The 26,163-nt window shown below is 42.7% G+C and overlaps 1 protein-coding gene across 3 annotated transcripts; it reads right to left on the reverse strand.

Moving 5' to 3' along the window:
• Nucleotides 1–6,444: 6,444 nt before the first annotated feature.
• Tmem14a (transmembrane protein 14A) lies at nt 6,445–20,824 on the reverse strand. 3 transcript variants are annotated; one of them, XM_034521454.1, is made up of 5 exons: nt 20,537–20,824; nt 14,042–14,127; nt 10,619–10,720; nt 9,975–10,062; nt 6,445–7,038 (listed from the first exon to the last, which is right to left on the reverse strand). In XM_034521454.1, the coding sequence occupies exons 2-5, from the start codon at nt 14,109–14,111 to the stop codon at nt 6,999–7,001; spliced, it is 300 nt and encodes a 99-aa protein (XP_034377345.1). In that variant the 5' UTR covers nt 14,112–14,127; nt 20,537–20,824; the 3' UTR covers nt 6,445–6,998. The 3 variants fall into 3 exon arrangements, with proteins under 3 accessions (XP_034377345.1, XP_034377346.1, XP_034377347.1); XM_034521455.2 differs by having other exon boundaries at nt 20,654–20,816; XM_034521456.2 differs by lacking the exon at nt 6,445–7,038 and adding an exon at nt 7,513–7,689 and having other exon boundaries at nt 20,537–20,622.
• Between the last annotated feature and the right edge of the window lie 5,339 nt (nt 20,825–26,163).

The following is a 26,163-nucleotide window of genomic DNA, read 5'->3' on the forward strand; positions in this document are numbered from 1 at the left end:
TTTCATAGCTGGCAGGCAAGGGCTAAAGCAATTGGGAAATCTGTTTATAAGCTGGGAGATGCTGTAAATAGCACACTGCTGGCACCAGGTAGTATTTCTCTTCCCTGGGCCACCAGGTAAGGTACAGAAGACAGCTTGTTGGGAAGAAGCCAAAGAACCTCATTCTAAATACCACTTGTTTTCAAACTCCATTTAATCATAAGAAAAAAAAACTAAAGTCAAGGTTCCAGGCCCTAGAGGAGCTGGGAACTTCCCAATAGCTGAACAGCTTCTGTTGTAAGGAGACAGTTGTCTGAGTCCAGACATCTCAGGGACAACTTCTCCATCTTGCTGGCAAGGTGAAAGTAAGGTCATCTTTCTAGGCCCAGGAATCAACTCCAACCCGGATTGATGGAAACTCCTTTGCTTAATCCCTTATGTCAAAATATGATTGGACAATGCTACAGCCCACCCAGTAACCCATCTCTTTATAGTTTCATACAATACATATGATGAAAAATGTCCCTTCAGGATCATAGTTCAGCTCACAAATCTAGTCTGTGGCTCTGATTCAACAGTATTGGCTTGATTTCAATAAATTTTTGTCAACTGCATTGACCTGGTGTTTGAGTTATGATAGATTTAAACAGACCCACAACAAGTTTTAGATAAATTGCAATTATTAATATGTCACAAATATTGAGGGAAATATTAAGGGAATGTGCTTATGCTAAAAAAAAAAAAAGAAAAAAAGAAAGATGTTTTCTTTTAACTTCACATTGACATGGGTGTCCTGGATTTTACCTTCTCCACAAAAGGCCTTTGGATGTGTTCTGTGTTCAGTTAGACTTCTCCACCCTTGGCTACTATTTAATTTTCTTAATCATTGTGTCTTGAATTATTTTTACATTATATGTTTCAAGTGTTTCTCTCATTGGCTTTTGTATTGGTCAAGTCTCTCTAAGTGGGCACAAAATATGACCAAAGTACCAGTAAATTAATTTAGAATATTTTCAATAATTTCTAGCAAATATGAAAGAGGAATAGTATTTTTAAAGCCCCAAATATTCCATCACTCAGATTCATAAATTTTCAACTTTTGTCAACTATAGAGTAAGTTGAGTTTACCATGTGTTCTCCTCAAAGTTAGGCCCATGTCCAAATCCTAGGATCTTGTAAATAGAATTGAACTTGGAAAAAGTTCTTTACAGATGTTCTTAAATTATGGAACTTGATATGAATCCATCATTAATAATCCACACAAAACTTTCAATCTGGTCGCAGGCATGTCAAGAGAAGCAGAGATGTGAAAGAAGGCTAGTTGGTGGAGAAAAGACACAGAGCTCAATACTATTTTCCACAGACATCTTTCTTCAATTAGTTTCACATATATGGGTGTTTTGTCTGCAGGTATTTCTGTGCACTTCCTGCATCCTTCATGCCCACATTAGCAAGAAGAGGTCATCAGATCTCCTTACAATGGAGTTTTGGATGGCTGTGAACTGCCACGTGGGTGTTGGGAATCAAACTTAGGTCTTCTGAAAGAGCAGCCAGTACTCTCACACTGAACTATCTCTCCAGTCTTTACTTTAAGATACTTTAAAGACATTAATTTCCAGTCATTCTCATTTCTGTGTTATAACATTAGACTCTTATTTTTCTGAGACAGGGTTTCTCTGAGTAGCCCTGGTGGTCCTGGAACTAGCTCTGTGGACAAGGCTGTCCTTGAACTCACAGAGATCCACTTGCCTCTGCTCCCTGAGTGTTGAGATTAAAGGCACACACCACCAACACACAGCTATACATTATATTCTTACTGTTTTGGTCTTATACCATCTAAGGGATGACTGTGTCAGATGCCAACTCACAGGGATCACTAAGTAGGTAAGATGAAAACACAAATCAGATGAAACCATGTACAAAGAGGTGAGATAGGAATGCATACACTTTGGTTAGAGCCACCATGGCCAATTCACACAGATAAAGCTGAGGGGAGGGACTGAGGAAGGGGAAGGAATCTACATAAAGGGTACAGTAGTGTATCTCACAGTAACAGCCTGGGCTGAGGGATAGAGAGAGGATACCGAGTGCAAGACCAAGGCACACCTGGAATGGAGGTGTGGGATCTGGAAACAATCTGTGCTCTCATCCACTCTCCTTCCCTGTAATAATGTAAAGGAAGGTTTTCTACATAAATATGTGTAGATTACATACATGTTATTCTTTTCATTTATATAACACTGTTCTTTTTTTCCTTTCCTAAGCCATATTTTAGGTCTTCATACCTTAACATTTTCTTTCTGGGAGTTTTTTTTTAAAGGTGAAATTCACAAAACATTACACACTTTTGAATGATGATGACCGAGTGGTATTTAGCACATTTACACTGCTGATAAACCACCTATGATTCCAGTTCCAGAAGCATCTGACAGCTCAGTTCCCCGCAGTCTCTGGCACACGCATATACATAGCCACGCAGAGAGATATGAAGAGACACATAATTTAGACATACTGACAGAATTTTAAAAAATCAGCTTTTTACAAAAGGACTGGAGAGATGGATCCGCTGTTAAGAACATCAGTTGCCCTTGCGAAAAACACAGGTTCAGTGCCCAGCACCCATATGGCAACTCATGACTGGATCTCCAGTTCCACAGATCTGACACCCTCTTGTGGCCTCGGTGAGCACCAGCCACAGGTATGACATTCAGACATCTAAGGAAGCAAAACAACTCAAACATAGTTCAAAGTTCAAAACAAATCTATAACATTAAATATGTTCGGGCTAGTACAAGACTGGACACTCTATGTTTATATAGAAAGCTTGGTGGATCTATGCACACCATGTTTACCACAAATCTGTGCCCAATGTGCTGTATTTGGATTTACAATGGCTGTGTTGTATTAGCTCATGGAAAGCATTGGTCTCCACTCCAATCATACAGATCCACTGTCAATCATGAGTCTCATCATGGGTTGAAATGTTATCGGGTGCACAGCCATATTTGCTGCTACCTTCATCTTACAGCTAATGGAACCGTGGAAAGAGATGCAAGATGCAAAGTCTACCCTTACAGACTGGCTATTTATGGACGTAAAATTCACGCCTAGTGGGCAGCAGTAAAACAAGGGTAGATTTGGAAGTCACTGAGACCAAGTCCCTGGGAACCAGAGGCTATCACTGGTGGGAGGGATGAGGAGGAGGAGACAGCATCCACTCTTTAGCTCCTTGCCTGTTAAGCCACACTGGAGTCACAGTAGACCTCAGACTGGGTTCAGTGCAGTTCAGAGTTTCAGATTCCAAGCCTAGTTGCTAATTCCCTTCTCATGCAGGAAATCTGTGTGCTGCTCCTGGAGGTTGTATTTTGCTTTACAATTTGGGAAAAGGGGGATGTTCTTGCATTCACTTACATACTAGCAGTGTGGATGAATGGGATGAAGAGAACATTTGCTAAATATCAGTCATATACTGGTCAGTTTCACAAATTTGCCAGAATTCTCGGGTTTATTACCTACTATGATATGGACCTCACTAAGCTATTATAATAAATAAATATTCAGTGTGATCCTATGAGAGGGTAGGAGTCCAAAGCCCTGGTCATGATTAGAAAAGGTGAATATAGAGCTTGCTGGATCAATAGAAAATGGGACCAGGAGAGACTGACAGCAGGCATCTCATCTCTGTTCTTCATCCACAGTTACTATGCAGGAACAACCCTCCTCTCCACACATAAGGTGCCATATGAGTGCATGTAACTTGTTTTGATTAAAGAATTGTCCATACTTAGAAAGCTGAAGTCGACCTTGATGTGTAATGAGATTGCAGACTACCCTTGGAGACAACCTCCAGCCACAGAGCTTAAAGTAAAACACAGCTCCCTTGTAATGGAAGGTCCTCTCCTGTCCTCTGCCTGCTCTGCATGGCTTCCTTTCTCCGTTTACAATACACACGGTTTGTGCCAGGGGCGAGCATTCTGATCTTTGTGCTTCAGACTGATGTCTTACATACACTACAATCAGAGACAGGAAGACCTACAAAGCTAATTTTTAAATGTTTTTATTCTATGTGTATGAGTCTCCTGTATGTAGGTCTGTGTACCATACATGAACCTGGTGCCTGGGAGACCAGAAGATGTTAGGTTTCCCAGAACTGAATATATTGTAACAACATGGGGATGCTCTTCCCGACCCATCTCTCAAGCCTTTACACGACAAAGTTTGGCCAGATTTTTTTTTTTTTTTTTTGTAAACAGTACTTTAGTGTTACATGTGTCATGCATGTGAGCGTGTGCATGTGGACTTCTGTGAAGGGCTTTGTAACAGATAGAAACATGTTCTTCAATTCCACTCAAGGGAATCTGATGGATGCTTCTGTCTCAGCAGTGTGGGAAGCGGGACACAGCCAAGAAGCTGACAATGAAAGCCAATGGCTCTGAGACACTTGTGACTTGAAGAGAAACACAAGGGGCTACTTGGACTCAGCTAGAGATGGTTACGTAATTTCCCACCCTGTTACATAATGAATTCCCAAGTACAGTGTGCTTAGAAAACAGCCAGAAATTTGCTTACAAAGTTAGATTTGCAGAGCTATCTTTTTTAATGAATGTCCAATTTCGTTTCTAACAATTTACTTCATTCTTTGAGAATCTTATACATGTACCATGCATTGCGCTTGCTCTCATCCTGGTCACCCCATCATCTCCCCAGCTCCTCCTCTCTACAAGTCTATGTCGAGATTCGAGATGTTTGCTCTTGTTTTGTTTTGTGGTCCACCAATTTCAACCAGCAGTGTGGCCATGGGGTTAGAGCTGTCCATCAAATCCTGATATGTCACCTTTATGGGTTTCATACACAACTGAAGACAAATGTTGCCCCTTCCCCAGCTTCCACCCTTTCATAACAATTGAGCCCCTCCCTAACCCAGGCTGTGCTGCTGACAGACACAGTCTTGTGGCAGCCCAGTGCAGGACACTGCAACTGCTTTTAGAACAGGTTTGCAAATGCATGCTCTTTTTTGATAAAATATACTTCTACATAACCAGAAGGAATCTCAAAAATCATATGAAAGCATATGAACATGTATTAAGAATCTACATTATTAAATGTGGAACTGCACGGGTGTTTTGTGAGAAGGCATGGAGAAGTATGTTAGTAAAAAAATAACAAATGTGTAAGGAATTAAACTGTTAGAAACCAACTGATATGCTAGAAGAGTCAGCTCTAGTTCCAAATGAGACATGCTGCCAAGAGTGAGCCCAGAAACCCCAAGCAGGAATCTCTGCATTCTGTACAGTGCTACAATAAATTCACACAGAATAAATAAAAGTCATGAGTTTTCATCACATTTATTTGTGGGTGTGCACATATGTGATTGTGTTTGTGCAAATATGTGTGTGTGTGTGTGTGTGTGTGTGTGATTGTGTACACCTGTTTGCTGTGGCACATGTGTGGAGATCAGAGAACACCTCTCCTCATACCCTGTAGGTCTGGGGACTGAACTCAGGTCATCAGGTCTAGCAGCAAGCAACCTCACCTGCTGAACCATCTTGCTTAGCTTCAAAGGTTAGAAAACAAAACTCAACAATAACACACACACACACACACACACACACACACACACACACACACAATCATGCACTTTTACTGCCTTTTGGTAAAAGTCCAGGATACGGCATAGCTTCCAACAGCTTGTAAAAGTCTCCATCCCTGGAGCATCTTACAGATACAACAAGTGTTTCTACAATCAATCGCACAACTTACCCTGGTTTCAGTGTCAATCAGTGTGAACAGAAGCCCCTGTCAACCTTGCCAAGGAGGCAAGACACCTGCCATTTCCAGCCTGGCTGGTGGAAGCCATGTGCCTGGCATTGTTGGAATCATGGAGAATTTGTCTTTCCTTTTTAAACAGGGATCATTGAAAGTACACTAAGTAAGTTTGCACAGTTTCTTATTTGGTTTAACTAATAGGGTTACTTTCTCCCTCCCTCAATTCATCACGTCTCAAAGGTTAACATCCCGAAGGCACTTACGAGCAGAGTAAGTACTCCTGCCTACCAGGCCAGCAGCTGGAGCTCTCCACCCCTTTCCATGTCAACAAAGGCCACAGTCTGAAGAACTGAAACTGTGAGACTAGCGTCAGGGAATATACCCCTTCCCCATAGGGAATGAGAAACTAAGTCCTCAAGACAAAGGCTTCCCAGAGACCATGGAAGACAGTAGAAAATAGGCAGGGATCTCCAGATGGTACATCTGGTCCCTAAAGTGCCTTGGACATTACAAGTTGTAACTGGTCTTCAAATGGAGAGGGAATCTTACTTAGGCTCCGGAGACAAGGAGATGCCCTGAAAAGTATGGAGATCTGGTGTAAACAACCCAAACTTGACATCCTTATCACTAATAATGAACATGTTAAAGCCAAAATGAATGAGTGATTGAGTTTCTAGAAAAGACACAGAAATGAATGAGAAGGCTTAGAATAAGATGTATTTTATTTTATTTGACTGAGTACATTCTGTCAGGATGCTGATGTGCAGAGAATAAAATTTCTTCTATGCAAGCCCCACCCACCCCAATAATACAAATAAACCCCATGATGTACAGAGTGACACACAACTCATTAACACTCCCTGTGGTCCTCTCCAGGAATCCCATTGTCTGAAAGGTTGCAGTTAACTTAAACGTATTTAACTTACTCTAGTCATAGTGTTTGGGACTGTCAAAAGCAGAAAATAGCAAACTCCAATTTCCAGAAATAAAATGATACAAAGCAAATGAGCATGTAACAATTCATCAAAGATCAGGACTGACAAATAGAAACATCTAAAATTTGTGCAGTGACTAAAAAGGCATTGGGGGAGGACAAATAAATATTGCCAATTATTTTTATATATTAGGGTGACATTATTTTTATTTCAATATGAGACATTTCTCCTATATTTAAAATGATCACTTCCATGCAGGAAGCTGCTGTGCCAGGCACAGTAGCATGCTGGGAGTTTGGCTCTCGGCTTCTCTAGGTGCTAAAGCAGCAGCAGGACAAGTCTCAGGATCATCATGAGGCTGAGTCAAAAGAAGAAGAAGAAAGAGGGACAGTCACTCTGATGGACAGGAATGTCATGCACTACCCTGTCATGTCCCTGTGCTGTGGGCTCCGAGGGCTCTGTCACAGCCCTCCTTAGAGGAAGCTGAGGGGGACTCATTTTCCTGTGTTCCAACTTCCCAAGTGCAACTTGAAACTTTTCCCTGAACAGATGAGAGAAACCAAACCTGCTGTTCTCAAAGGCTCAGATGAGGGCTTCAGGGAGAAAGGTCAGGGAGAAATGTAAACCTCCAAAAGCTACTGAAGAAGAGCGACTCGGAAGAACGAGTCAAGGGAGCTGGAGAGCCGGCTCAGCAGTTAGAGCACCTGCTGCTCTTCCAGAGGGCCGGAGTTCCGTTCCTGTATCCACGGCAGGAGTTTATAACAATGAATGATATGTAACTCCAGCTCCAAGGGGTCTGATGAACTCTTCTGGCCTCTGTAGGCACTTACACACACACACACACACACACACTTTTTAAAAAAGAAAAGAAATCAAGGAGTATTTCAGTGGGGATGCTCATGACAGTGTCAGGAATTTGGTCCTCTCTTCATCAGGAATGACTTTTGATCCTTCCCAGCATCAAATATCTTAGGTCAGAGACATAGCTGCAACGTTGTCCTTGGCACCACTACACACAAATGAAGATCACCACACTAGATAAATACAGAGCCACACTGAAAAATTCTACAGCAATAGAAACCCATAAAACTATTCAGGAGGCTATAATACAGGGCAAAATACTACTGATGCCAGAAATATTTCCACCTTGTTTTGGTTTTTTTGTCACAGACAATTTTAAATATTGGTTCAAATTATATTTGGTATGTTTTGGTCCTGTTTTTATATTTTATTATGATATTATTAATTTCCAATGACACTACCTAGTTTTTAATACATGATATGCAATGGTCAATATTCCACTAAATGGGAAAATATTTACATTTCTTTTCTGGTGAATTTCTAGGCAGCTTTAGTATTATGGCTTATTATATTTTCTATTATCAGCTGATTGTATTTTATATTAGAAATACAGACACAGTGAACATTAGGCTGCGCATACTTCTTTTTGGGGGATAATTTCTGGAAAATGACAGTGTATATCAAAGGGAGGTGCTGTTTGTCACTTTCAACACACAAGGGCAGCTTCCAGGAAGAATTAGAAACATTTTCTCTCTATTTCATTTGATAGTATGTATTTAACGTGTAACTGGTGGATAGAGTCCCAGGATCTGGGCTGGGGATGTAGCTCAGTAGCTCATGTTTGACTGGCATGAGCAAGGCCCTGGCTTCAGTCCTCAGCACTGAAACTGTAACAGGTCACTAATAACTAGCTGTGGGAATGAGAAGCATTCCCCAGGGACTCGTTTATTTGAACACTTGGTTCCCAGGTGGTGGCCCTGTTTGAAAAGGTCTTGACACCTGTATGAACTGGAACCTGGCTGGAGGAAGTGAGTCAGTATGGGGCAGGCTTTGAGGTTTTACAGCCTGGCCATCTTCCTCTTCTCTCTGTGTGGACAGAATGTGATCACTCTGTTTCCTGATTCCCAAGCCTGTGTCACCCAGTGCTGCTTAGTGCTATGTGACATGATGCATCCCATCTAGAACATACCCTTGGAATAAACCATCTTGTCCTTGGCTGTGTTTCCTGTGGGAGCATTCTATCACAGTAACAGAAAATCAACTAATGGTGGTGCTTTGACTATGCTTGGCCCAGGGAGTGGCACTATTTGGAAGTTGGCCTTGTTGGAGGAAGTGTGTCACTGTGAGCATGGGCTTTAAGACTCTCGTGCTAGCTGTCTGAAGCCAGTCTTCTCCTAGCTGCCTTTGGAACAAGAGGTGGAACTCTCAGCTCCCCGAGCCCCATGTCTTCCGAGATGCTGCCATGTTCCTGCCTTGATAATAATGGACTGAACCTTTGAACCTGTAAGCCAGCCTCAGTTAAATCGTGACCTTATAAGATACGTGTTGGTCATGATGTCTGTTGACAGCAGTAAAACCCTAAGACATACACTAAACACCCAATGAAATAAATAAAGAAATAAATGAAATTAATATCCTGGATCCTAGTAAGGTAAAATTTAAGTTTATTTATTTTTAAAAAATTATCTCCCTTCAAAATTCAATGACTTGGGCTGTCACTGTCCAACTCTCTAAAAGGGCCCTAAATGAATTTACTGCTACTAGTGGGTGAGCGATCTGAAGGAGAACTTAACTCTTTATTCTGATAACGATAAATATGTACATCTGATTAAATACTAAAAAGTGCATCAGAGAGGAACCTTGTCAAACCAAAGACTGACTGAATTCATGGTGGCCTAAGTCTGTTGTGTTAATACTTATCATAATAATTATTTGACTTTTCAAATGATAATTATTCTATTGTGTGTATATTTGTGTCTGTGTACATGTATGTGTACATGTGTGGTGCCTGCAGAGTTCAGAAGACATTGCCAGGTCCCCTGGACCTGAAGGTACAGGTGATTGTGAGCCGCCTGACATGGGTTCTGGGAACCAAGTGCAGTTCTAAATGGAAAGTAGGAAGTGATCCTGTGACTGCTGGGCTATTTCTCTAGCAAGAAAATGATTTCCTTTTTAAAAACAATATTTGGCTGTTTTTATTTGTGTAATAATCTTTTGCCTGTGTGCTCATATTTAAGTCCCTAGTGCTCACAGAAGCCAAAAGAGAGCGCTGCAGCCCTTGGAACTGGAGTTACAGATGGCTGCCAGCCAAGCCTGGTCCTCTGCAAGGGTAGAAAGTGAGCCTTGTCTCTGAACCCATGAAAATTAATTCTTCACAAAAATTTGCCAGAGCTTTGACAAGACTGGGTGGTACTATTCAGGCTGGTACCGGCCATAGACTATCTCCACTCGGAAATGCTGGCACAGGAAAGCATAGATCAGAATGACTCTTACCTTAAGCCTGCAATTAGACCAGCAGGCATTACTTTCTTGGACCTCTTAAATCTCACACCCATTATGGTGGCCAGGAAGAAAGCTGTAACTGAAACAAATACCATGAAGTAGAATTTCAAACACTATCAATGCTTACTATTAACAATACTAAAAACCAAGTACCTTGAGGGTTGGGTGGAGTTAACCAACAGGCATGTTCTTACTAAGGACAGGAAGGAGAAAAGAAGGTAGAAGGAAGCGAGCGTTGTTCTCATAGACAGTCTAAGGCATAGCTGTACATAGAAGCTCTCTGCGCTCTGAACATGATGATGATATAAGGCTACATAAAGGTATTTTCATGGCAACTTGAAAACCATATTAAATGCACGCCTAGGAAAGCTACAAGAAAATCTGGTCATAATCCCAATGCCTTTTCTGACTTAGTTTCCAGTAACAAGTGTTATAAAAACATGAGGTGGAGGAAGACTGGGAGTACCATTATTTCTTATCAGTCCTGTCTAGAAAGGAACAAGAGTTATGTTCAATCTGGACTCAGACTCACAGAGACTTAACTTTGACAGTTCAGTTCCTATTGAGCCCCGTATAGAGCATGCAGGGGGCATCTTCCAGGTTGATCCTCTAACTGGGGACAAGATTTCACTTACACAATGACACTTTGACATCTCGTTTGTCATTGGAGACTCGGTAGGCTCCATAGCCAGCCAAAAGTCCAACAGAAAGCCCAGCAATCAGAGACGGAACTCCACCTGTGGGAGGGAGGGGGGAGACTTTACATGAGCTGGAAACATGGCTCAGCAATTACGAATGAGTACAGCCCTTACACAGCCCCCTTGGGCGCTTACGCTGATGTGTACAGACCCACGCGCAAGTCTTTTTAAAACAAAGAAGGGGGAAAGAGAGGCATAGCCAGGTGTGGCGGGGCACGCCTTTGATCCCAGCACTCAGGAGGCAGAAGCAGGTGGAGCTCTGTTAGTTCGAGGTTAGCCTGGCCTACAGAATGAGTTTCAGGACAGCCAGGAATTTGTAGAGAGACTGTGCCTAAAATATACGAGAGAGAGAGAGAGAGAGAGAGAGAGAGAGAGAGAGAGAGAGAGAGAGAGCGCGCTGAAAAGTGAATGTTTGTCATTTTAGTCTAATATATGCATTTTCCTACTTGGCAATATAAGAGAGTGAAGGCAAAATACATGGACCTCTTCACAGGTAATTTCCTGCAAAACACTAAATGCAAGGAAAAGAAGCATGATCACCCAGAACTTCAGAGGTGGGCGTCACGTGGAAGAGTAAGAAAGCCTTCCTCAGATGCTCTTCTTCCATCACACCCCCAATCTCCTTGGTTCCATCGTTTTCCTAGCGGTTGTGATGACAGGAAATGAGTCTCACAAGTATTTTATCTTACAAGGGTAAGGAGGGAAGCACTGTGTAGGTCGAGCAGTGGATCCATCTTTAGTAATCATATTTTAGCCTCAAGATATCAGCATTTAAAACACAAAAAAGAAACTACACTGCGAGAGAAGACACATCTTGTCAAGGCTCCCAACCCAATGCACCATGACAAATGCTAAGAATTTCCTATGAACAGGAAAGCATGCTGGAGACTCTGGATGTTATATATGTAATCCTTGGACCACTAAGTTAAAATCTTTTAGATTAAAACTCCTGGGTGGAAGGTACATGTAATCTCTATATTTTAAATACTCATAGGGAATTCATCTATGCAGTTGGGCTCACAAACTGTAGCCATCCATGCATGCATGTAGGTATAGACAGACAGACAGAGTATAACAGTGTCCAAGACCTTAGTAGGCCCTGAAGACCTTAACACAACCGACTCCATGATGGAAGTGCCATTCAGGCTGTAAAACTACCTCAGGCTTTGGGCCTGAGCTGAGACAAGTATCAGGAAAAGGTGGAAGCATGTGAGATAGGAAACTCCTCTCAGCATAGAGTAGTCAAGGAGAGAGAGAGAGAGAGAGAGAGAAAGAGAGAGAGAGAGAGAGAGAGAGAGACAGAGACAGAGACAGAGACAGACACAGAGAGAGACAGAGACAGAAAGAGACAGAGATACAGACAGAGATACAGACACAGAGACAGAGAGTTAGAGACAGAGGGAGACAGCGAGAGGAGAAGGACCAGGAGAGGAATATGTTTCCTTTTAACCACATAATGCCAATATAATGGACTTTTAAACAAAATTGCATCAGAGAAAAACTCTTGCCTCAAAATAAGTACATTCTGGCTAAGATGGCAGACTAGAAGCTGCCCCTATGTGACCCGCTGAAGGAAGGAGTTGGAATCGGGGGAAAAAAAAAAAACTCAGAATATTTGAAAGAAAACCAGAGAGGAAGTTTGCTGGAACTTTATGGAGATGGTAATAAGACACCTAAAATGTGCAGGGGAAAAGCCAGGAGACACACTGAAAAGAACTGACAAGCCAACACAACTCTAGACACATCATCCCTAGGAGGGCTGAAGGGAAACAGAAGCCTCACCCAGAACCTAAGCCGGGCAGCCCTAGGAAAAGCCCAGTGCCCTCAAATCTCAAGCCTAGTTTAATTGTGGGTTTTTGTGGGACACTGATTCTTCAGTCAGACAGACGGCAATAGAGAAGAATCCAAGTCTGTCATTCTGTGACTTGGGGGGCAGTGACCAGGTACGATCTTCAGGGGCAATGTCTCAGTTAGAGACAGAAGAGGAAGAAGGTGGTTCAGTGGCCCAGCAGTAGGAGATGAATAAAGGAGAGCTAGGAAGGAATCCATCACGTCCAACAGCACACCAGCAACCCCTCCATGCTATTCAGGGAAGACAGAAGAGACCAGACAATAACCCAACCAATGAGAAAACACCTACAAATTAATTATTAGGATAGGTGTGATGTTGTACAATTCTAATCCCAGCACTCAGGAGACAGAGGCAGGAGGATCTCTGTGAGTTTGAGGTCAGCCTGGTCTACAGGGTGAGCTCCAGGATACCCACATCTATAAAGAGAAACCCAATGAAACTGCACCATATATCAAATGGACTTACGGAGATATTCAGAATATCCTAGCCTCCATATGCAAAATATACTATATGCAAAATTGCCTATAATTGACAATGACATTTCTAAAATACTCCACAAGCAAACTAGCCTTGCCTATAGGTAATTTTTTTTTAATGCTCTTAATTTGTAGGATGGGTGTGGTAGCTCATTCAGTTAATCCCAGCACTCAGAAGGCAGAGGCTGGGAGATCTCGGTGAGTTCCAGGACAGCTAGGACTATACAGTGAGACCCATTTTAAAAATAAACAAAATTAATTATAAAAAAAAAGAATCTGCCTGTAAAGCAGTAGGAGCATGACTATGAAGCTCAGAAAAGTCTAAATATTTATAATTGTAAAAACTTATTAATTAAGTACTTTATATCCTTATTAATTATTTTCTGAGGTGAGGAAATTATGATTTGCCCCTCAAAAGCTGAGTGATCCTCTCTTATTTTCCTGCATCAATAGATATACAATCAACTATTATAAAAACAGTAAAATTATTAATAGCTACATTATGAAATAGAACATTCTCAGGAGAAGAAAAGATTCTAACTTCCCATTCTTCTTTGTTTGTAATTAACTATCCTAAATAAAATGTTTTAGTTTTATGTAAATGAGGGCAGGGAGTATGTTGCCTGAGAAAGGTCAATTAATTATACAATTCATAACTGCTGGTGGGATTAGTTTTGTGAAAGCTCAGAAGACCAGGCTGGGGTCCTCTGCCATGATTGGCCCCACAGAACTTCTCTCTGTGAACCTCTCCCAAGGCATGCTGGTTCTCTGCCACCTCGAAGACATCTTTAGCCTCTTGTCCTGCTCACAGATCCTCAGGAGATCCCAGCCCAGCCCCCAACTCTCCATTCAGTTCCTATGATGAATTTGTGTAGGACGTGGTGATGCCCACCGGTATTCCCAGCACTTGGGAGAGCAGTAGTTTGCTTTAGGTTACCCTGAACTACAGGAGACACTGTATCAGGAAGGAAGGGAGAGAGGGAAGGAGGGAGGGAGAGAGAGATGAAGGGAAGGAGGAATGTTTTGGCTTACCTCTTCGCTTATATCCCAAAACACTTCCAATGGTCACAAGAGCTGCATAACCAAAACCAATCAGGTCCATTGGTAAGGACACAAGTCTAAGGAAAAAGCAAGGGATGTATTATATAGTGTTTTGAAGAACAAATGTGTATAGCAATGACAGTTATCCCACAAGTCTATGGGATTTCTTTGGCCCACCGAGGAAAGGAGGTTCAATCTGTACCTCTTGTATCATTCAGACACTATCTCCCATCTCATCACTCCAAATACACATGGGTTGGGGGTGGGGGCAGGGCACATCCGTAAATTGTGTTACCTGTCTTCAAGACCTGTTATACACTCAGCTGCTTGGTTTCCAAAGAAGACTTCTGCTCTGGTCCTGCAGACTAGACTTTACAACTCATACTTGTTTCTAGTCCTGCAAAGCCCTCTTTCCCTCAACCAATGAGACACAGAGCACACCTGTACCCATGGTCCTTGGTACCTGCCTCCTCAGCCTCCGGCCTCAATCGCATCTTCATCAACTCTTTGGACTTTTGTCTTTCCAGGGCTCTTCAGGGAGTGGCTTCTGCCTCCCCTAAATGAGGATTTACTTTGACCATTTGCTTTGTTACCAACTCCCTAGTCAGTGGGCAAGACATCACCTGTAATCAGTCATAAATCACTGTGCATCATAATGGAGCCCTTCCTGAAGATTAACTGTTTGTCCTGTGAATCACAGAACAGGTAAAGAAATTCCAGTGGTAAGGTTTGCATTGAATCCCTGCCCTCAATTACCCAAGATGCAACAGAAATAAGATAGTCCCAGGAGCTAAATCAGCCTATAGCTCAGTGGTTCTCAATCTCTGGCTGCAATCCTTTGGCGGGTACAAAGCCCTTTCCCAGGGGTCCCCTAAGACCATCAGCATATCAGATACTTACATTACAGCTCATAACATAGCAAAGTTACAGTTATGAAGTAAGAATGAAAATCACTTTATGGTTTCAGGGGTCACCACAAGTTAAGAAACTCTATGAAAGGGTCACAGCATCAGGAGGATTGAGAACCACTGCCCTAGCTGGTTGTGGATTCACAGGCTATGTATGCCCTTTTGTCCCTGTGTCCCCCAATAGTAAGGAATGTGGGTAAGATATGACGTAGTTGTTCAATTGGTAAATTCTATATTGATTGTTGATTTTTAAAAATATTTTTATTAATTCCTCGAGAATTTCACAGAATGTATTTTTAACATATTCCCTTCTCCTCATCTAGGTCCTTCTAGATCCATCCACTTCCTGGCCCACCCAACTATGTGGGCTCCTGCACCCTTGTGTGCTATATCTCTCTCCTTCCCTCTCATGAAGTCAAAGTTGTATTGCTAAAATTCTCTTGTGTGGGGGAGAGGGGTAGGGGGTGGGATGGGGGACCAGAGAGCAGCTAACCTACCAGGGAGTCACATCCTTAAGGAAAACTGACTTACAGTCTCCCAGAGTCGATCAAGTGCTCTGGGTCAAATACTCGTAAGATCCTCAGGTGGGGCAGGATCTGTGCCTGTCTCCTCTTCTCCAAGTTATGATTTTGTCTGGCTTAAGTTAGTACTGGTCTCATGCAAGCTGTAAAAACTGCTGGGAGTTTAACTGTGCCTGTTGTGCATGGAAAACACTGTCTGCCTGTAGTCATCTACGACATCTGGCTTTACAGTCTTTCTACACCTTCTTCCTCGATATCTCTGAACCTTTGGGGGAAGGATACGACAAACATGCCATTTAGAGCTTAGCACTCCTCAGTCTTATTCTCTGGGTGTTGACCAGTTGTGAATCGCTGTGTTAATTACTGACTACTGCAATACATTTCTGAGATAAGGGTTCAAAGATGCACTAATCTATGGGCATAGTGATAAGTTATTAGGAATCATTTTAATACCATGTCCTTTTAGCAGAATAGCAGAAGGCTCTCCCCAGGGCTTATGTCCTTTGTCACTACAGGATCATGACATTTTTATATTTTGCCATTTCTATATCTACTTTTCCATAGGAAAAAATAATCATGTTACTATGCATGGCAATCATGTGTGATGTTTCTTGTGTGTGTGTGTGTGTGTGTGTCTGTGTGTCTGTGTAACTGTGGGCTTTCCTACCCATGCATAAATTCCCCCAAAGTAATGACTCTGAGATTTAAGTGTAGTTGTGAATAAATGCTTAGGTCATAAGCTTGTATCTGTTCTCCAACTAGCATGTAACTTAATTATCATTATTCCATTCTAAGTCCTGCCACGTTCATGGCTGGTTACCTGGTCCTCAGTTTCATGTACCCTTCTTCCTCTGTGTCCTGGTGAATCTCCCAGGCATGATTCTCAATTCCAGAATTCCTCTCTATCTCCTGGATGCCCCACCTTCTAATCTTACGTCAGCTCATTGGCCAATCAGCTTTTGATTGACAGGTGAATGCTTTTACACAGTACACACGGGATTGTCTCTACCGTGCAGTAACTGAGGATTTAACCCAGTACTGAGCTATATCCCTGGCTCTCGTGGGCACTGTTTTAATTCTCTCACTGCTTCTCCTTTAGACTAACAGTCCCAGCAGACTGACTCAGAAGAAGGTAGGTGTTAAGTCTATGACAAATCAAGTGTGGTAAGTAGTTCATGCCTGTTATCTCAGCACACTCGAGGCGTTCCAGGAGTTCAAGGCCAACCTCACTACTTAGTTCTTGCCAGTTAAGATACAGACTAAGACAGACAAACACCAGAAACAGGCGTGGAATGGCAGAAAATGTTACAGAAAGGGAGGCAACAGTGAGAGATTCCATACTTTTGCTTGAAGAACTGACAAAGTAGATTTCATCTGGGCCCAAGAAGTGGCACCAAGGGACATAAGGTATAGGAGAGATCTGATTATTTTTTTAAATTGATGACTAAAGAAGAGATGAAGAGATGATGATGATGATGATGATGATGATAGTGGCTAGAGAGAAGGCTCATTAATTAAGAACACAGACGACTCTTCCAGAGGACCAGGATTCAGTTCCGAGAACCCACATGGCATCTCATGACTGTAACTCCAGCCCCCTTTGATCTGATGTGCTCTTCCGGCCTATATGGGCACCAGGCACTGTCATGGTATGCAGACACATATACAGATAAAACACTCAAAACATTAAAAATAAATATAAATAAAACAAAAGCCCACAGAAAACTAGAGAAGAAATGTGCTATGGTAAAAACAGAACAAAACAAAAAGAAAACCTAGGAAAATTTTAAGGAAAGAACTGAAGTACATATATACACACACAGACAGACAGACACACGCACACACACACAGTACTGGGTGGGGAACTCATAGGAACTACACCTTGAGTACCAGGCCACCCAGCACTGCATAGTTAGACGTCCCTCACCCATGTAGGGGTGGGAAGCATTTAACTAATTAAAATAAAATAAAAAGCTAAAATAAACAAGTGGAAAGGTTTTTTTTTTTTTTTTTTTTGAAAAGAAACAGTAACACGGTAACAAGAAAGACAACTCTGAGCTACAAGCACGTGACTCCACATCACCCTGTCAGTCACCACACAAGCTTTTATGAGGGCAGTGCCATCACTGCAAGTATTTCCCAGGTGAGGAAACTAAGGAACAGAGAGAACAAGCAATGTCCAAACCACACGCAGCCAAGAGTTCAGAATCAGGGAAGTCTCACTGTTGGCACCTATGTGATCCCACCCCTGAGAACTGAGGTATCAGGTTAAACAAGGTGAACGGGCAGTGTGAGTGGTGGGCTTGAGATCTCCATGGCAGGTTCTTCTTCTGAGTCTCCCCACACCTTGTGACCACAGTGCACCATCACCTGTGACTCACTCTCTTCTGCCCTTTGAGCATCGCACAGGAAGTCCCATGTACTACTATGTAGGAAGAAGTCATACCATATACCTCGGCCTCCCTGGTACCAAGGCTTACTAGCTGTGTCAAACCAGGTGCATTCCTCAAATACTCTGTGGTCCACTTTCTTCATTTTTACAAAAGGACACTAGAAATGTCTGGCTCACATGGTTACTTCCAAGATGGATTAGAGTACCAGGATAGTGCCTGCAACGTACTAAGCATTCAGGAAACATTAGTTGTTCTAGGCACAGAAAGACAAATCCCATGTGGCCTCACTTATATTTCATATCAATTGAAAGTAAAAGTACACTTTAAAACAAATGTTAGCTATGTAGTAACATCCTTTCACTGATACTCCAACTTTTAAAGTCATTACAGTCTCAGCACACCAAGAAGCCAACCGATGTGGGGTAAACCTGTCATCTGGACATTCTATGAAGCATATTTAAGCCCCTTCCACTCAACTAGTGTTTGTTGAGCAGTATCTTTGAAGCAATTTTAGAAAGGTTGTAGACCCAGGCTTGTCTACAGTACAGCAGAACAGGGAGAAGCAGATGGGGAAGAGCCCCAAGAGGACAGGCATCTGTGGGACACTGGATCTAAGGACAGATGTCCAGGGGAGGCAGGGTCCCAGCTGGGATCTTGGGGAAAGCAGGAACAAGCACAGTAAGCGACTGTTCCAGGCAGATGAGTGAACATGTGCAAAGTCTTCCTGGAGTTAGCGATCAAGGCATGTTTGTAAATAAAATGATTTGCAAAGGGTGGAGGGAGGACTGGGAGAGCTCAGTGAAGAATCTGAGCCCTGTTTCCAGTACTCATGGTGGGCTGGGCAGCTCACAACTGCCTGTGACTCTAACACCAGGGCATCTGATGACCTCCTTTGAACTCCAAGACGAAGTTCACTCATGTGTACAAACTCACACAGGGACACACATGATAAACAAATAATGACACACCTTAAAACCTGGAACTCATGTACTCTGTGCAAAGAGTGTCTCTTCAGAAATATCACCTGCACTCACATCAGCCTGTAAGGGGAGTCTGTGGTTCTTGCCCCAAGGTCAATGAAGGGTTAAGTGAGCCAGCCTTACAGGCAGACTTAATGTTTCCCAGCTGTGGTAGTGGAACATCATCAGGAAGACAGAGACTTGAATCAGGAGCTGACTGCAATGAAGCTATGGGTTCACAAGAGTACCCACACTCAAGAAAGGACAATGGCTGGAAGCAGGTAGATGAATTTGAGATTCAACCCTGAGAGTCCATGGCCTGGAGGTGGGCAAGGCTGGGAAGTTACAAGCAGGGCTCCTTACTGGTCTCTCCCTTGGATCTCTAGAAGATGCAGGGGTGGGAAGTGTTGATGCTTTCCCCTTAGTCAGAGCCCTGGGGTAGTGTGTGTGTGTGTGTGTGTGTGTGTGTGTGTGTGTGTGTGTTTGTGCATGTATGCGCACACATGTGTCTCTCATATCCACACACACTCGTCAGGACAACACACTGGTTTACAAATCCAGGATTGTAACAGAGATCAGTCATCACTGGATAGTAACTTAAGGTCTAATTTTTAGCTAACCTAAAGTGTGAAAAGTGAGTTCACCTTGAGTCCCCCAATTGTTCATGAGACCCTCTTTTAATAAGAGATAAATCCCTTTAATTTCCTGTAAAACTGCTTGAGGTGTGTTGCCAGTTCAAACGTTTTTTCTGGTCCAGCCAGGCTCATGTAGGGCAAACCCACACTAACTAGTTCACCCACTGCTGACCTGCACACAGCTCCAAGCGTACTGCCCTGAGAGAATGAGTGTGTGGCTCAAAGACACAACCTGTGGGGAAATTATCCAGTAGCTGTCCACACTCCACTGCTCCACCACCCCTGGCCACATTGTCAGGAATCCCACAATTCCTTCATCTCCACAGTGAACTGAATTCCATTCTAAAGAAGGATAAATTAATCCATTCCCAACAAGTACTCACTGAGAAAAGTTACACAAGTCAATTATCTTCCTGGCTTCTTCAGGAAGGCAAAGGACACTTGCCCCACCCCCACCCCACTTCAACAAAGCATCAAGGGGAGGGGCTGTAAGAACCTGAAAGTAGGGTGAAGTGGCTGGAAGAGGGAGGTGTGTTCATTGAATGTTCCTGCAACAAACAGAGGCTAGATGCTGATACAGGGCTGGAAAATGTCCTGGATGCAGTGCAACAAAATTATTCACTACCCTACATACAAAACTGAAAATCCCTGCCCTGCTCCATCCCAGGTCCTCCAGATTCTTCTCCATCCACTAAAAGGGCTGTAAATAAACATAAAAAGCATTTTCGTGTAAAAATAAAACAATTGCCTACCTATGAGTTAAGTGGGCATGAAAGCCATTTTTTTTTTCAAGCAAGTCTGGTTGTCCTTTACCTACCACCACACCCCACCTCCCGGAAGATAAAGGGTAAAATAGGTGCGAGATTTAGGGCCCCCGAGAAAGCAGAGATTCAGGAAATTGACGGGATGAGCCAGGAAAGATATCTGTGGGGGTTGAGAGGGAGACAAATGCCATCCCTTCTTCCCCAGATCCTCTGAATTGTTTTCTACTGTGAAGATTGGGAGAATGAAGGAGAGAGCAGATGCTCAGCAAAGACCGGTTTATTTTATGGGATGGATGCACAGCTCACCTGCACCCTTGAGCCTTTGCTGCAGCGGGAGAAGGCGGAAAAAGCAGCGATGCGCAAGCGCAATCCCTCAGACCGGAAGCAGTACTGCGCAGGCGCACTTCCTAAACTCCGACCCACCTTAGTGTACACAGTGCCGAGTACACTGGTTCGTGAGCTGGTTCGTGAGTTGTGGGGTCCTTGATCCTCCGTCCTTCTGCTGTTCTCGACTTGGGAGCAGGGTGCAGCTCTGGGCCAGCAGAAGCCAAGACCCTGTGAACTCCTCCACCCGGCTCTGACGGCCCCGGGAGCGCAGCGCTGGAGTCTGCTGCCCCCTGCCGGCCGGGATGATGCTTGCAGCAAGACTCCTTGGTTTAGCTAGGATTCCCCCACTAAACTGTAAGAATTTTAAGAAGGAGGTGGAGACATTCCAAAATGTGAAGTCAGGTCTCCAGAGTCAGTGCAAGTGAATCTAGTTCCAAAGCATGAGTGCCCGTACATCTCACTACCTAGGCAGATGTTGGCATAGCCTTGTGATCCTGCTTTTACCCTATGAGATCAGGATATCCAGGTTTAGATGCCCAGGAAGTGTGGTACAGAACGCTACAGTTGGAAAACGTTTTAAGACTTGCGAGTCCAGGAGAATCAGTTCCCAGAAAAGAACCTTAAGTTGACATGAAATTGTGTCTCATGCGACTCCAGTTGGGCTTTCTAGGCTGGAAATAGTAATTAGGATGACCCCTCTGCCCTGTGTTATACAACAGCAATCAAGGTATTCAGGAAAGTTCCAGAATTCTCTGAGGTGAAGAATATTAGAATTGCCTCAAAGACAACTGGATCTAATAGATATATTAAGTGTGTGGCATTTGTTTGATGATGCTATTCTGCGTGCGCACGCACACACGTATTTGGAGAAGTAATGTGACTGCTTTTGAGAACTGGGAAATTTATACTGCTCCTAGGGAATTAATCAAACCCTGGAAAAGTCGTGGGAGCACTCGCACCAAGACACAGCTGTGGAGTCAATCCCATCCTGAAGTTTGCCTTCGGGGGTTTCCCGGCTCCTGGCTCTCCTTCTCACATGCGGATTGTGCGTTCTCAGCCCAGCATCCCCACCCCCAGACTCAGAACTCTTTCCCTACTCAAAATAATATGAGAACCTTCTTGGAACGCTTTATTATTTCTATGAAATGCTTGGGTAAATGATGGCTCCTTTTACCTCACAGTGGATTTAGAGTTTGGTCTTTGTTGTTATTCAGTTGGTCTGAGAGTTGGAGCACAGTCTCTTATGCACTCTATAGCACTTACACGCCCCTCCATAAGGACACACCACGAGCCCAGGCAGGAGGGTTAAGATATGGCCCAGAGTAGATGCTCTGAGATTCTCCTACTAACAGTCAGAAGATGGAAGCAGCCACACCATGCCCCGATTCAGCGATTCTAACTGAACCCCAGAGAGCATCTCTATGAGTACCATTGGAATCTCAGATATGCTCTTACATAGAGGGAGCTTGACACCTGAGCTCAAGTCATCAGCTGCCATATGCTCTAGTGGAAGCCAAGGGTGGAGCCCAGGGTGAGGGTGCAGTGAAACCTTACCTTTGCCAACATGTAAGACTGACTACTTATGATCCACAGCAATAGAGACACAATTCCCTGTGGCCTCAGCACATTTGTCATCCTGGAGAAATACACTAGCAGCTTGACATCACACCTGAAAGCTCTAGAACAAAAAGAAGCAAATACACCCAAGAGGAGTAGATGGCAAGAAATAATCAAATTTGGGGCTGAAATCAACCAAGTAGAAACAAAAAGAACTATACAAAGTATCAACAAAATCAGAAGCTGGTTCTTTGAGAAAATCAACAAGATAGATTACCCCTTACCCAGACTAACCAGAGGGCACAGAGACAGTATCCAAATTAATAAAATCAGAACTGAAAATAGAGACATAACAACAGAAACTGAGGAAATTAAAAAATCATCAGATCCTACTACAAAACCTATACTCAACAAAACTGGAAAATCTGAATGGAATGAACAATTTTCTAGACAGATACCAGGTACCAAAGTTAAATCAGGAGCAGATAAACCACCTAAACAGTCCCATAACCCCTAAAGAAATAGCAGCAGTCATTAAAAGTCTCCCCACCAAAAAAAGCTCAGGATGGTTTTAGTGCAGAAATTTATCAGACCTTCAAGGAAGACCTAATATCAATTCTCTTTAAACTATTTCACAGAATAGAAACAGAAGGAACACTACCCAATTCTTTCTATGAAGCCACAATTATGCACATACCTAAACTACAGAAAGACACAACAAAGAAAACTTCAGAGCAATCTCCCTTATGAATATTGATGCAAAAAAAAATACTCAATAAAATTCTCGCAAACTGAATCCAAGAACACATCAAAACAATCATCCATCATGATCAAACATGCTTTATACCAGGAATGCAGAGATGGTGCAATATTTAAAAATCTATCAATGTAATCCACTATATAAACAAACTCAAAGGAAAAATACACATGATCATCTCACTAGATGCTGAGAAAGCATTTGACAAACTTCAACATCCCTTCATGTTAAAAGTCTTGGAAAGATCAGGAATTCAAGGCTCATACTTAAATGTAGTAAAAGCAATATACAGCAAGCCAGTAGCCAACATCAAACTAAATGGAGAGAAACTTGAAGCAATCCCACTCAAATCAGGGACTGATTTGTCTGGCATGCCCACTCTCTCCCTATCTATTCAATATAGTACTGGAAGTCCTGGCCAGAGCAATTAGACAACAAATGGAAGTCAAATAGGAAAGGAAGGAAGAAGTCAAAATTTCACTATTTGCAGATGATATGATAGTATACTTAAGTGACCCCAAAACCTCCACCAGAGAACTCCTAAACCTGATAACAACTTCAGCAAAGTGGCTGGATATAAAATCAACTCAAACATATCAGTAAGTAGCCTTCCTCTACTCAAAGGATAAACAGGCTGAGAAAGAAATTAGGGAAATGACACCCTTCACAATAGTCACAAATAATATAAAATACCTTGGTGTGACTCTAACCAAGCAAGTGAAAGATCTGTATGACAAGAAGTTTAAGTCCCTAAAGAAAGAAATTGAAGATCTCAGAAGATGGAAATATCTCCCATGTTCATGAATTGGTAGAATTAATATAGTAAAAATGGTCATCTTGCCAAAAGCAATTTATAGATTCAGTGCAATCACCATCAAAATTTCAACTCAATTATTCATAGAGTTAGAAAGAGAAATTCTCAAATTCATTTGGAATAACAGAAAAAAAAACAGTATAGCAAAACTATTCTTAATAACAAAAGAACTTCTGGGGGACTCATCATTCCTAACCTCAGGCTGTACTACAGAGCAATAGTGATAAAAACTGCATGGTATTGGTACAGAGACAGGCAGGAAGATCAATGGGATAGAATAGAGGACCCAGAAATGAACCTCCATACCTATGGTCACTTGATCTTTGACAAAAGAGCTAAAACCATCCAGTAGAAAAAAGATAGCATTTTCAACAAATGTCTCTGGTTCAACTGGAGGCCAGCATGTAGAAGAATGCAAATCGATCCATTCTTATCTCCTTGTACAAGGCTCAAGTCCAAGTGGATAAAGGACCTTCACATAAAACCAGATACACTGAAACTAATAGAAGAGAAGGTGGGGAAGACCCTCGAATACCTAGGCACAGGGGAAAAGTTCCTGAACAGAACACCAATGGCTTATGCTCTAAGATCAAGAATTGACAAATGGGACCTCATAAAATTGCAAAGCTTCTGTAAGGCAAAGGACACTGTCAATAGGACAAAATGGCAACCAACAGATTGGGAAAAGATCTTTACCAATCCTACATCTAATAGAGGGTTAATATCCAATATATACAAAGAACTCAAGAAATTAGACTCAAGACAATCCAATAACCCTATTAAAAATGGGGTACAGAGCTAAACAAATAATTCTCTCTCTCTCTCTCTCTCTCTCTCTCTCTCTCTCTCTCTTTTTTTTTTTTTTTTTTTTTTTTTTTGGTTTTTGGTTTTTCGAGACAGGGTTTCTCTGTGTAGCCCTGGCTGTCCTGGAACTCACTCTGTAGACCAGGCTGGCCTCGAACTCAGAAGTCCGCCTGACTCTGCCTCTCAAGTGCTGGGATTAAAGCATGCACCACCACCGCCCGGCTAAACAAAGAATTCTCAACTGAGGAAACTAGAATGGCAAAGAAGCACCTAAAGAAATGTTCAACATCCTTAGTCATCAGGGAAATGCAAATCAAAACAACCCTGAGATTTCACCTCACACCAGTCAGAATGGCTAAGATCAAAAACTCAGGTGATAGTAGATAGTGGTAAGGATGTAGAGAAAGAGGAACACTCCTCCATTGTTGGTGGGATTGCAAGCTGGTACAGCCACTCTGAAAATCAGTCTGGCGGTTCCTCAGAAACTTGGACATAGCATTACCTGAGGCTCCAGCTATACCACTCCTGGGCATATACCCAGAAGATGCTCCAACATATAATAAGGACGTATGCTCCACTATGTTCATAGCAATCTTATTTATAATAGCCAGAAGCTGGAAAGAACCCAGATGTCCTTCAACATAGGAATGGATACAGTACATTTACACAATGGAGTATTACTCAGCTATCAAAAACAATGAATTCGTGAAATTCTTAGGCAAATGGATGAAACTAAAAAATATCATCCTGAGTGTGGTAACCCAATCACAAAAGAACACACATGGTATGCACTCACTGATAATTAGATATTAGCCCAAAAGCTTGCAATACCCAAGATAGAACTCATAGACCACATGAATCTCATGAAGAAAGATCAAAGTGTGGGTGCTTTGGCACTTCTCAGAAAGAGTAACAAATACTCATGGGAGCAAATATGGAGACAAAGTGTGGGACAGAAACCGAAGGAGGGGTCATCTGGAGACTGTTCCACCTGGGTATCTATACCATGTGCAGTCACCAAAGGTAGATGCTGATGTGGATGCCAGGAAGTGCATGCTGACAGGAGCCTGATCTAGCTGTCTCCTTGGAGGTCTGCCAGAGTCTGACATATACAGAGGCAGATGCTCACAGATAACCATTGAACTGATCATGGGGTTCCAAATGGAGAAGTTACAGAGAAGACTGAAGGAGCTGAAAGGGTTTGTGGCCCCATGGGGAGAGCAACAATACCAACCATCCAGAGCTCCCAGGGTCTAAACCACCAGCCTGGGAGCACATAGGGAGAGACCCATGGCTCCAGCTGTATATGTAAGGGAGTATAGCCTTGTCGGGCATAGGTGGGAAAGGAAGTCCTTGGTCCCTGAAAGCTGGATGCCCCAGTGTGGGGGAATTTGAGAGCAGGGAGGTGACAGTGGGTGGGTGGATGGATGGGTGGATAGGGGCACATTCTCATAGAATCAGCAGGAAGAGAGATGGGATAGGGGGTTCTAGCTGAGGAGGAAATGGGAAAGAGGGATAACATCTGAAATGTAAATAAAATATCCAATAAAAATGTTTTTTAAAAAAGTAATTAAGCCTGCCCCTCTGTGGCATACTTCCTCTAGCCAGGCTCCTCTTCCTACAGGTGCCATAACCTTCCCAAATAGTGCCACCAGCTGGGGACTTAGTGTTCAA

This window comes from Arvicanthis niloticus, chromosome 17 (assembly GCF_011762505.2).
Source record: "Arvicanthis niloticus isolate mArvNil1 chromosome 17, mArvNil1.pat.X, whole genome shotgun sequence".
Lineage (NCBI taxonomy): Eukaryota > Metazoa > Chordata > Mammalia > Rodentia > Muridae > Arvicanthis > Arvicanthis niloticus.